The following is a 13,678-nucleotide window of genomic DNA, read 5'->3' on the forward strand; positions in this document are numbered from 1 at the left end:
CTCCATTTTTCCTTAGTAAAATATGTATGTAACTTTTATAGTGATAATAACTGACAGTAAACCAAACACAAAAGCTGCAAAACTCCTCTTCAACAACCTTTGCCTGACAATAGTTACAGGCATAGTTTCCTAAAATCTATATTTTGGTCTGCTTCTGGTTCAGCAAGTTCAACTGGCAAGAAAAACAAAGAAGATTTTATAATAAGAAGAATTTCAAATTGCTGTAAAACATATGAAAACCATTTCGTTCTGTGAATACACATTTTTTGTTTCTTTCAGTTAAGCCAAACACTGTGAAAATGGAACATGAACAATAAAGCAAGACCAGATGTTTTGGCGACATGAAAAAAAATGGCAAAAGTGATCGTCACTGGCACTCAGAGACAGCTAAAAGTAATTTAATAGATTTTTTTACGTGGAATACTTCGCTTGGTGTCCCAATACCTACCTATGTGCTAAAGTTAATGGAAGTTCTCATCTGTTCTCTGCAGCCCTCTGCAGACTTTGCCCGTAAAGCCACCCACTTCCCACTTTCCATCCACTTTTCATTCAATAGCCTCTCTCACAACTCCACAACTCTCTCCACTGAGCCTCACTCTCTGCCAGCCTCCAATTTGGAGCATTATGCAGGATGTACTGTAGAAAACAAATGCTTACACATCACAATCACTATGCTCTTTCTTTAAAAAAAGCAACAGTTTATTTTACCTAATCAACCAGAATGTAGGATAGCATATCTGTGGCTTAGCTCATAAACCGCAATAACACAAACTGAGCCAGTAGAGCTCTGACTTGAAAAGGACTGGTGTAATTGGGAGACAAATGGGGAAGGACATAGCAGCAGAATGAAAATCAGGAAAAGAAGATGTAGGTTTGTGTGTGCAGGAGTCTGTGTGTATTGCAGCTGGTTCTGGTCAGCTGACTCCTATTGCTGACTCTGATTTGTTCAATGAGCTCGGCTGGGCTGAACCATGCACAGCTGCAGTCGGTGTGTGCGTCTATTAGAAGAAGGAAAGAGAGAGGGAGAGACATGTAAAGCTGCCAGTGTGTTAGCTCAGCAGCATTAGGAGCAGGACACTGGAGCAGAGCAGTTCAGCGAAAACAAAACTGGCAAAGCAGGACTGGGAGAAGTGAAATTGGAGAGGAAAGCTGGGACGGGCACAGGGAGTTTAGGATGGAGCTTTACTTACTGCATTGGGCTTGAACCGAGTGCAGCAGCACTGGCTGGACCAGGGGCTGAACTGAGCTGTTCAGGGCAAACTGCTGTGCCTCAGTTCAGGTGACGCTCACACTGCCAGACGGAATCAGGACAGGCTGGACTTGGAGTCTCCAGCTTTGGATTATGGGTTGCTCGGCCAGTGTGGTACTGCTCCTGCGATCAGTGGGCGGGGCCGACTGCGGTCACATGTGTTCACGACAGGACCAGCTGTCACTGGATGCTGCCACGCCCACCTTAGAAGGTTATACCACTACCACCCCATCTCTGACCATCGTTGTAATGGTAACCAGCACAAGTGCACCTCAAGTTTCCATGCATGCACGTGTGGGCAGTTTGTGGGAACTTCAGCATGTTCCTGTTGTGTAATTGTGTGCTTCATTACAGTAAATCTTTTTTACACATTTTCATATTTAATGAATACCTTAAGGTAAAATTCCTGTTTAAGTTTCTCTGTTTTGTAATATTACCTTCTGCATGCTTTTGGACTTCTCCTGCCAAACTTTCCCTCTTTTTAATTGCCTTGGTTTTTTACACCCTTTGTCTCTCTTGCTGCTTTTGATATATGATCAATGACTGGGGCCTGGCTGTTTCCCCTCACAGCTGAGAGCCTAAAGGACGGAAATGGAAAGAGGAGACTAGAGAGGGGGTTGGTAAGGTCAGACATAAGGAATCTAGTTTCTGTGGGAAAAAATCTGCTTTCTCTGCGTATGGTGTACAGAGGAGATGATAAAAATAGCTATTTAAACAAAACCATTACTGAGATGTTGGGTAGGAGATGTTTGACTGAGGGAATCAATGACTGCATGAAAGAATCCATGACTGGATAAGAGAACTGCCGAATGAATGAAATAAAAAAATAACTTGTTTCTCCTTTCTGACTGTTTTCATTACGTGTCAGCCATCTGTTTGGTCTCGGCACCAGCTTGTCTTGGCCAGATTTTTTTTAATTCCCATTGTGATCCCAGTTTCTGTAAGCCCAGTGGAAAAAATGTTAGACATTTGGCAGAAATGGGATCTTTACAGTCCCCCTTTCTGTTTCTTCGTTTCCCCCGTTTCACTCCACTCCATAAACCCCGTCTCTTTTGGTGCCTGTTTTCTGGGCTCTGTAGTAAACGAGAGTCACAATAGTTTATTTTGCAAAATCATCTTAGTCAGCAGATCCCTGTGAGCAAAGGAGCATCAGCTGATCTATTCAGGCCAGGTTGTGCTTGAAACTAGTGCACTCGCTCTGCATTAACTAGTCTTTTTCACCAGCATGTTGTGTTTCCAGGTCACAGTGAGACATTCATCATTGCCAGCAGCTTTGCCAAAATCTTGCTGTAAAATGTGCAGCTGGAAGCCTAAATAAAAATACAATGCCACTTCCAAAAAAGCTGGGATGCTGTGCTAAATGTAAATAAAAACACATTGCAGTGGTCTGCAAATCTCATACACCCATATTGTATTCACAATAGAACATATAAATCATATCAAATATTTAATCTGAGAAAATTTGATGGCAGCAACATATCTCACATCTCAACACAACACATCTCCAAAAAGCTGGGACAGGGCCCCTCTTCTTTTAACAACAGTCTGTAAACCTGCTGCCGGACATCTGGGAGAGGAATATCTTCCTTCTCTCGTCTGGTTTGGCTGCTCACTAGTCCTTAATAATGTGCAAATGTTTTTAATCAGTGAAAGGTTTGTACTGCAGGCAGAATCGGGACTCTTCTATTAAAAAACCTTGCCTTTCTTACAGTTGACGTGATGCTTTTCTGCATCATGTTTATATATGGCTCCTTTAAAATACATTTGTGGGTAGCATGGTGAACCGTGTGTACAGATAGTGATTTCTGGAGGTGTTGCTGAGGCCATGCAGTGATTTTCTTTACAGGTGGCAGTGTTTTTAATGCACTGAAGATCACGGGGCTCAAATACTGATTTTCATTCTTGTCCCTTGCGCACAGAGATTTCTCCAGATTCTCTGAATCTGTTGATGATACTATGTGCTGCAGATGATAAGATACTTATCATTTATCATTTTGATAAGTTTCAAAATGTCCCCTCCTATTAGTACCACTTACTTTTCCAGCGTTTAGTTGCCACTGAGATTTGTTGCTTGCTTCCATCAAATTCAGACTGAGTTGCTGTGAATAAAATATTGGTTTCTGAGATTTACAAATCATGCATTCTGTTTTGATTTACATTTTACATTTACATTTTGTTTTTAAATGTTGTGTGGGGTTGTAAAGCAATTGGCAATAGACACCCATACTTATCAAAAAGAAATAAGTCAACCGACTGTCACTTTTGAGCCCTTTCCGGGTCACTGAGGTCTCTGGAAAATGGCCAATGTTTGAAAATGTTTGTTCTGCTTCAGGTTTCTGCCAGTTAGCTTTATTACTTCATATAATTTTACAAATATACGTGTTTAAGCATCCATCAATGCACCTAAAAACAATAAAAAATAAAAACAAACAAATTGCTTCAGTCTTCATTCTGTTTTGGTTGTGACAAATGTGAAACTGAGGTTTATAGGCCACCGGTGTACACTGTGTAGGGCCATTATTCAGAAGCGATTACATTGCACAATCAGTATTCACATTCACTTATTGTAGAAAATGTGATCTGGACCAATGTAAAACTGACTCTAAGGGTTATGAAAAGTTTGCCATTTTTTAATGCTGTTTCCAGTTTTTGACTGGCTCTTAAGCCATTTCTCAACATTTTTGGAAAAACTCCTTTGTGACCATGAAACCGATGTCATAAATTTGTTATAAATATGTCATAAATATCTAGAAGAACCTCCATCCCTCCACCTCACCATCAAAGTATGACACGTTGTCTCCTCTGCCACACAAGTGGTGGTCAGACCGGGCTGCAAATTCTGCAGTTTCCCCATAGCCACTGTCAGTCCTCTTCATACTGAAGTCTCTAGTTTCTTTGAGTGACTTTCGATAATGTGTCAGGGATTAACAAAACAAATTGGAAAATATGTGTCCATTTGCTGTGAAACAAGAGCTGTTTGTGGTTTTCAAAATGGTCCTCACACAGCTGAATGGAGAAGCTTAAAAAAAACATTTGATTTGCATTTTGCAGGAGGCGTGAAAGATGCTCATTGAACCACTAACTCCACACGCCAACTTGCCCCAAAAGAAGTAGAAATGTTGTTTTTCGTGAAATGAATGTCTTCTCTTAGAAGTGTCCCCATCAGTTCCACCGTGTCTCTTACCAGACCATGTATTGCTATAATGATGTAAAGCAGATGGCTTATGTCTGGGTTCTGTTCCTCTGTGCTGTCTCAGCAGCTGTCTCTGTCCCCCTCTTTCTCTTAATCCCTATCAGTCTCTCACACTATTTATCTTCTTCTAAACTCCCTCTCCCTCTCTGTTTTTGTCACACTTTCTCACATCTCTCCCTTTACAAGATAACATCCTCTTGAATCTGTCTAGCAATCTACAAATGACACAGACCAGCTTGTGTACATGGTGTGCAAAGTGGGGAAACCTAATTCATCTTCCTTTTTTAAAATTTTTTTTTTTTTATTTAGCTATCTGGCTTAATAATATGTCATCTTATATTTATTTTCTTCTTTTCTCTTTTAACTAAATTAGACATCTATGTTCATGGATATGCTTGATGAAAGCAATAGAGTCTAGTGATCTATTTGCATCCTCCATACAGCTGTAGTTTACCAACATCAGCACCCACTCTTCCTCACTCCTGCCAAGAGGAAAAGAAGAAACAGAGGGAGTGTGGGACTTACGGAAAGTTGTTAAAATCTATGTTGAATAGGTTGAGAACGAAGAAAGAAGCAAGCTGGGGAGAAACAGAGTGTAAAATAAAGTCGTTTTCTGCTATTTGATGAGCTGAGGAAGCTATAGAGGAAGGAAGGGAGCTGGGGTAGAACAAGGGAAAGGAAAAGAGTGAAAGAAGGGGAGGATGCAACTGCTGCTTTTTAGTTGTGTCGGCATTGCCGACTGGAAGGAGTGCAGCACTAAGAGTGTAATCTGTGTTTCGAATACAAAACATCAAAACCATGAAATTAAACATGCAACTGGATAATTTTTTAAAGACATCCTATAAATTGCATTGAAGACTGCAAAATAAATTACTTGCTCAAAGTAAAATAGAAGTCTTTGCATTTGAGACCTTTGCATTTCATACTTTTGTATGTGACCTGACTGGCATCCAGCTTGATTATGTGGGAAACTGTCTTTACACTTCACCTTAATACGTGCTAATCAAGCAAAATCAGCTACCCACACCTAGTCACTATCTAGATCTTGTGGCCATAGGTAAGGGTATGAAGGTAGATTTTATGCTTAACTCTCTCCTTACTACAACAGACCGGTGCAGTGTCCACATCACTGCAGATGCCATGACAATCTCTGCTCTGATTTCCCCTCACTCATGAACAGCGGCCCAAGATACTTAAACTCTTCCACTTGAGGCAACAACTCATCCATGAGATGGGGTGAGCATTCCACCCTCTTCCAGCTGAGGACCATGGTCTCAGACATGGAGGCGCTGACTCTCATCCCAGCTACTGCAGACTCAGTTGCATACCACCCTGCTGCAAACTGGAGGTCACTGCCTGATGAGGTCAGAAAAAGCACATCAAACAAGATGTGATCCTGAAGCCACCATAGTGTAGACAGTTCACCAATTGGCAACACCCAGATATCTAATTGGCTACCTCCCAATCCCAACTGGTCACGGCAGATGGCTGCCCCTCCCTGAGAGTGATTCTGACAGGGGTTTCTTCCTGTTAAAAGGAAGTTTTGCCTTGTCACTGTTGCCAGGTAGTTGCTTAAATGAGGTCATTTGATTGTTGGGGTTTCTCTCTACTATTTCAGGGTCTTTACCACACAATATAAATTGCTTTGAGCAACTGTTGTTGTGATTTAGAGCTATATCAATAAAATGGAATTGAATGAGATAATTAATAATGCATACTGTGCAAGAGAAATTGCATTTTATAAGTGAAATGAAAGCTTTCAGGGAAATACAACTTGTGCCCAAGTTTTCAGAGATATCCCTGAGAAAGGACAGTTATGTGCAAAAGTCTTAAGCCCTCATTCAATTACATTCTGCTAGGAAGACAGGAGGCAGGTGCAAACATACCTGGAATGCAGCATATAAGACAACACAGCCTAAACTCTCCTAGGCAAGCTTTTGTGTAGTTTATTAAAATAGTCTTCAGGAATATTTCTTCAGCTTTCTCAAAAGTTTTTCTTTGGATGTTGGCTGATCGTACACTGATTCACACTGCTTGAGGGCTTTAGGGAGGCCAGTCCATGACTTATCGTTTTCCACCATGTGGTTTTCCTTCCAGGGATTTTATTGCATTAGCTTTTTTGTTTGAAATCATTGTCATGCTGAAAAGTTAAGGTGTTGCCAGACGCTTTCCAGATAGTAATGCATTGTGGATCAAAATCTGATGTTGCTTTTCTGCCTTCATATTTAAACATTTTAACAAGATCCCCAACAGCACTGTCTAAAATGCTGCCCCAAACTATGACATAGACTCAGCTGAGTTGTACAGATGGCTGCAGGCACTCACTGTGCTATACTGATGATGAGTTGAACAAAAAATAAATAAATTTGGATTCAATGTGACTCACTGAAAATGAATGAAAAAAGCAGACAATGTCCAAAGAAAAAAATGTGAAAACCTTCAGAAAGCCTGGAGAGTCTTTGCTCAAGACCACTTTAAAAATGACAAGACAAAACAAAGAAATGAGAGTTGGCTCAAGACTGTCGCACAATAGTGTTTAATTTGCAACGCTAATAGCACGTCCAATTTTAATTTACTATATTAAAACATGCAGAATTTGTAACAGTGGTGAATATAAACACTACATCTATTTTATTCATGGTCGTCTGCTCTTCGAGGACTTCCCAAATCACCTTCATGCATCCAGTTAAAATCCTGCAAAACCATAACGCTGAGATCCCGTGTAACACCTAAGCAGATACATATGTTTATGTATATCATCAAATTTGTTTCCTCTTTAAAGATCTCTGTTCTGCTATGAGGTTTGAACTGGGGAAGTCAGTGTGCGTGGGTGTGCACGTTAGCCTGTGTACGAGCAGACGGAGACGAATTGCTTCTGTGCATTCATGTATTAACTGTCATGCATTTCAGTGTGATTTTTTTTAATGATTGCCTAAGTATGTTTCTATATCCTTACATATGTATGTGTGTATTGGTTTGCAGACAGTCTCATGTACGGATCCAGACAAGCTTTAGAACAGGAAGTTAATGACTTGCATGCTTTTTTCCTATCTGCAAGTTTTTGTGTGAGCAGCTGTTGTATAACTGATAAAACCAGACAGAAGTAGATAAGATAGCGAGAGTTCGACTTTGATTATATGTGAGTGCATTATATTGTTTAATTGTTACAAAAAAACACAAAGAAGTTCCCCAGTTGCGTCTGTTTGTACAGTTACCAGCGTGGAGGTTAACCCAGTGGTTTTCATTGAGCTATTCCTTTACTTTATCTTTGCTGAGGTGTCTTCGACAATATCGAAAGTTTCATTGTGACGTTTAAAAACAGCTCAGCCCGGCTGATGGATATCTTAGTTGCTGGGGATTTTCTGACTCTGTGCATGTGCGTGCATGTGGTTGTGTGTGTGTGTGTCGGACATCAAACATCTACTTCCTCTACATCCACGTGTGCTGACACAAACTCATAAACCTACTGGGTGATACTTCCACTTCTAACAGAGCACATGCCCGCAATGTGTGTTTGTACAGTTCACATTTAGTCTAGTTTTTTGGGTTTTTTTGTTCGGTACCATAAACTTTGGACGTAATTCTGCTGGCAATGAGCTTCAGGAGCAAAATCACCTTCAGGAAGAAAATAAAGAGTAAAAGAGTGCGATCGGATTTCAACCGGCTGAGCATTGTATGTATTTGTTTCGCTCTGTCTCTGTGTTCTTGCCTTAGTGCCTTAGTGCCTCACATTGTTTATAAGGACTCTTACAAAATGTCAATAATTTCTGTTCAGTAACTTACAGTAGCATCAGTTGTGGTCTTAAGTGCAGTATTTAAATATTTTAATGTTGATTATAGATCACTGTCCTGTGTGTTTTCTTATTAGGTGCCTGTAATTCTGCAATATTTATGGTGTTTTTGATCATTTGTTTGCTTGAGCCAGGCTCTGACAGGAAAAGGCAGTGAGAAGAGAACATGTCGAATTTAAAGACGCGTGAATTCGATGAACTAACTGTACATTACAGTATCTGATAGATGTGATCGGTTATTGGGGGGGGGGCAAGTCTTTTCCCTGAAACATTAGCTCTGATGTCACATGCGTCAAAATGGAGTAATAGATATGAAAATGTCAAGCTTAATCTACCGCCTACCTGTTGTGTTTCTTTTTCATTTATTTACTTGAATTGCATTTTGATTAACTGCTGTTGAGGGATTTTTCTTTAAAAACAGTTATTAAGGTCAGTTTACCGAGTTGTTTTCAGGTATTAGAACTTAAGCTGGTTATTTTTTCCTATCTTTAGTTAGTCTGTTTTATGTTTTTTGAATTTGTTCACCCATAAATGTTACAAAACTTTGAGTTGTTTCCAATGAATTTTTTAATTCAATGACCCAAATGGCTCAAAATTCTTCTTCAACTAACACTTTCAGTGGCAAACATATTCCGTTTGTGGCTTACCAAGAGCAGGGAAGAAAAGGAAATTTTTATGTTTGAGAAGCTAACAGCTGTACCTTTGCATTTTTGCATTATAATTATTATTAAGAATGTTCTTTGACTATAGAGAAACAAGAAGAAACTGAAACTGAAAATCTAGATAATCAAAAGAACATTAGTTCAGGAAGGATACAAAGCAGCGTGATCTTTACTACTCTGCAAGAATGAATATTAAAACTATAAACTGTGGTGTAGTTAAAGGAGTAACAAGACAAATGAATGTCACAAGTCAAGGGATCACCTTTTGTAGAGTTACACTTTTGCCTTCTACATGTGCTTCATGTTGATAGTCTGCCAAGAAGCCTGTTCTAGCTGTGAAGGCGCTGTAACTGTGCTGGTTGAAAGCCTCAGTCTGCATTATGCATGTGAATCAAACCAGAGATCATTACTTCCTCTGACTTTCTGACCACAGCCTCTCCTGCTCTCACTTTGCTGCTGTTGCTGCGCCGTTACTATTCTCTAAATGACAGAAGCAATTTACTCCATCATAAAACATGTGTAAATGTTATTAATGTGACTCAGTGAGCAGTTACATCATACTTCAACATAGTTCTAAATATCTTTAAAGAAAGAGAAAGTTAGACAGTGGTCGACTGTTGGGCAGATGGTCTCGTATGGGGCGCTGTGATAATCTGTTAAGTTCTCGTTTATAAAAAAATTCCAGCCGTTTATTTGCTAGTTTATCTCTCTGAATAGTCTGGGGTTTTTTTTTTGTTGTTGTGGTTGGTTTTGCTCTTTTTTTAATCCAAGTGTACTTGAAAATTAGCCTTCACATTTATTATGAATTGTTCTGTGGGGTGTGTCAACGTCTCACTTCACCAACACACTACTTCCTCTAAAACGCTTTTAGATCCTAATGATGTCATGGCACAACACAGGAAATGTCATGTACATAGCTATTTTTCTCTTTGTAGGCTTCTCTGAGTGTGTGTTTGTTATAACGATTTTACTCTGACTGTTTGCGTCTGTATGTTCTGTATTTTGTAGGTTTCTATGTCTCTGTTGTTGACTCTGGCGATAGTAAAGTTTATACCGTGTAACATGTAGCTCATGAATGACACAACCTTGCTTCAATTTTGCCTCTTGTGACTCTCTTTAATTTACGTTGATTCTTTGGTTCAGAAAAAATATACAGTGCAATGCAGAAGTCTTGAGTCAGCCCTTATTTCTTTATATTTTGATTCCAAGTAGTCAGACTTTCTTGTACTTTTTTAAGGTGGTCTTGAGCAAAACCAGTGTTGCACCTACACATAACAGACAACTTAGCAAATTTTAAATAGTCTAGGCACTTTATGACTAGCAGCCTGTCACGAAAACACCTAAGCCTCATCAGAAATGGTCTTAGTGGAAGGGTGGCTTTCAAGAAGCTATACTTAAGGAAGGGAAACATGGAGAAAAGGGCGGAGGTATGCCGAATTACACAAGAACTGGGCTCAAAATCAGTGGTAAAAGGTCAGATTGAGTGATGAATCCACCATTGAATTTTTTGGTTCAACTTGTCGGCAGTTTGTAAGGAGGAGGTCAGAGAGGAGATGAGAGGTACAACAGTGAGTGTTGTGTCGGTCGTGGTTTGGGATTATGCAGGCAAAAAAGCACCATCAGCTATTGAGCAACCATGCAATACCATCTAGAAAGCATCTGATTGGTAACACCTTTGTTCATCAGAGTGACAATAATCTTAAATAGCAAAAGAATAGTATGCACAGTCTGCATGCCAAATATCCTTGGGCAAGATACTAACCCAAAGTTGCTCTCCGATGCATTCATCAGAATGTGAATGTGTATAAAGCTTTAATAGGAAAAAAAAGCGCTTGCATGAATAGATGTGAATGGTTGAATGAGGCATGTTGTCGAAAGTGCTTTGAGTGCTCGGGTAGAGTAGAAAAGTGCTATGTAAGAACCAGTCCATTTACCAGTTATGATTGTGGAGGATGAAAAATTCAAAATGTCCTGGCCATGAAACCTATTTTAATCTTTTTAACCAAAAGAGCCTAATCTTTGAAAAGAGACAGACCTTCTATTCCTATTGTCTGTAAGTCAAGAGTTCATTAACTCTGAGCTCAGGTTCACGGGCTCAGGCCCTTTCTTGCGTTCTAACTACCTTCTTTGAATCCTTCCTGTCTTCTTTTTCTCGCTTTCTCATTCTTTGTGTTTGGTGTGACTAACACCTTTAAATGTTGAACTAAGTGTGATTCCTGAGTACATAAGACAGGTCTCACAGGTTTGCATTGCATTTTTAGTGGACTCTGAAGAGCATGTGGACAACCTGCTGTAGTTACTCCCAACAAGAGGAGGACAAATTTTGATCCCAGGGATGAATATCTAGTATGTGCAGCTCCTGTATAAATATTAAGGTGACACCAAGCAGTACAAGGCTTCGAATGTACTGTGAAATATTATTTCCATCTGAATCTTTGACTTGATGGTACTGACTGATGAAGTTACTGTTAATTATGACAGATGCAGCTGGAATGCCCTCCTGACAGCCATCTTTTTCCCCAAAGAGAAGAGATTTGGAACATAATATTAAAGATGAAGCCAATATATAATAACCATGGTTATATTTTTACTTCATATTCAGTTCTACTACTTGTCAAAACTCTACCAGGTTGCTGTAGTACTTCTGAGTTAAAGTACTGATACAGTTTACTTTGAACCTTTGCTGATAATGTATTTATAGTTATACTTCAGTAGGGTTTTGAATGCCACTTTCTTACTTGTAATGGAGTTTTATCTTGGTTTGCTATTAATTTGACTTAATTCATCTGTCACTGCTGACAGAGATAAAAGACTGTTTGAGATAGGCTCCCCTCCTTATCTACTTCGGTTTACTTTTGGCATTTACACAGTAATTCTGCATTTCACGTTCAAACAAAACATGTAGTTTGGCCATTCTTATATCAAGTACATCTAAACTTTTCCCAGCCTGTCTCTGGACTCTGAATATGTATAAAAGTCTGGTAACTGTAGTTAGAGGGAATTACTGTAAGCTAATTTCTTGTTGTTGCTCCAAGTAGGTTGCAAATATCATATATTAATAATATTATAATATAGTGAATGTTGTGATGCCTGCACACTGAGTCTTTTAAGCTCGCTCTTTAAGTGAGCTCCTTTCTGCCAATAGATGTCAGAGTTTTCTACCATAAGCTGAGCTCATAGCTCTTTCCAGTTATACAAAAATGATTGGCGAAAAGCTCGTGACTTGTCTATATTTTCAGTGCATCCAGCAAAACCTTAAGACTTTTCAGCCATTAATATCAATGCACGTTTACACATTTATTTATACTTTCACAAATCTGATTACACACACACACCTGAATATGCACACACAGATCTCAGTACACACTCACAGATCAGAAGACATACACACATATCTGAACACGTATACATGGATTTCAATATGTACTGCACACACACTGAAATACGCACGTGTGAAATAAGATACACACAAATGCTACAATAACACAATAACACCCTCATAGCCACCTTGGTGTGCTCTGTGGTATTTTATCTAACTGATATCTGACATTTAACCACAAGGAAATATTACTCATTTCTCTTTTTCCATTTGCAGCAGGAGAAGCCTAAAGTAATCGATCCTCTTGACTATGAGACCGTCATCTCTGAACTGGGGGATGAGTGTAAAGAAGACCCTCTCAGAGACCTGCTCCTATTTCCTGACAATGATTTCACAGTAAGTATGATTCACCGTTAAATGTGATTGAAGCAGACATGTCCATGAACCATGGTTTTCTCTGTCTAGTGTCGTGTTTTTGAGGCCAAGAGGCATTTCTACTAAATAACTAACTAAATAATAATAATTCAAGGTTATCAATACTGAGTTACTGGTATGTCCAAAAAAGGGAGAAAAAATGACAATGTTACCTCCTTTCTATGTAGTTTCCATGCAGCCTGATTGCATCATAATATGTCATGCATAACTGATGTTTTGTGGACTTCAGTGAGCTGTTATCGTGATAAAATAAAAATGATGAAGTGGTTTAGATAAATATATCTATATATATATATAGATACATTTATCTATCTATTAAGGGTGCAACGATACACAAAATTCACGGTTCGATATTTTTTTGATACCAAAAAATGTTCATGCCTTTTTAATTTGTCATTTATTAAAATTATAAATATATATTTTAACTCAAAAGTACAGTTTTTAAATTGAATATTGCTGAAACAAAGTAATAAAAAAATTAATCTATCTGATGGAGAAATCACTCATCTTTGGAAAAGAGAGTTTATTACAGAGAAATGTCTCTTTCCAAAATAAAAGCTATACTATATGCTTCTTCTGGGCTATATTCTCAGCAGCATATTAAACATATCAGGTCCCCATAAGGAGAATCATGTGCTAACGGCTGTTTAAATGACTCAGGTAAAGTTTGTAGCATGCGTGCTTGTTGTTTTTGTCTACTTCCACTTGTCTTTGCACTAGGATGATGTCGGTGTAAAAATGCAGTCATATTCGTTGTGTTCCCACTAGTGCTGTCAGCGTTAACCTCGTTAAAATGACATTAACGCTATAACGTGGCCAATCTCCGTTAATCTCTGTTACCGCGGATCGCCCCGTGCGTGGGACTGAATGGTGTCAACACGTTAAGGCACTAGTTCCCACCAATGTAATTGAGCATTGCGTGGCACATCCGACATACTGTTTTACTTTTGTCCATGACGTGCTTACCATCAGGGTCATGCTTCACATGAAAACCAAAATAGTTCCAAACGCCAGATCTGAATGAGGGTG

At 39.1% G+C, this 13,678-nt stretch overlaps 1 protein-coding gene across 6 annotated transcripts in view; it reads left to right on the forward strand.

Annotated features, from left to right (window-relative positions):
* The window catches only part of dock10 (dedicator of cytokinesis 10), a 64,266-nt gene that overhangs the window by 18,240 nt on the left and 32,348 nt on the right, over positions 1-13,678 (forward strand). For 4 of the 6 annotated variants that reach the window (XM_013910928.1, XM_013910932.1, XM_013910940.1 and 1 more), the window contains exons 1-2: positions 1,018-1,501; positions 12,491-12,610. In XM_013910928.1, the coding sequence (XP_013766382.1) occupies positions 1,343-1,501; positions 12,491-12,610 (279 nt within the window). In that variant the 5' untranslated portion in view covers positions 1,018-1,342. Of the gene's footprint in view, positions 1-1,017; positions 1,502-7,913; positions 8,116-12,490; positions 12,611-13,678 lie in introns of those variants that run through there. The other 2 variants (XM_013910939.1, XM_013910934.1) reach the window with 2 other exon arrangements.

Source organism: Pundamilia nyererei, unplaced genomic scaffold (assembly GCF_000239375.1).
Source record: "Pundamilia nyererei isolate P.nyererei 1_Seehausen unplaced genomic scaffold, PunNye1.0 scaffold00003, whole genome shotgun sequence".
In the NCBI taxonomy this organism is placed as follows: Eukaryota; Metazoa; Chordata; class Actinopteri; order Cichliformes; family Cichlidae; genus Pundamilia; species Pundamilia nyererei.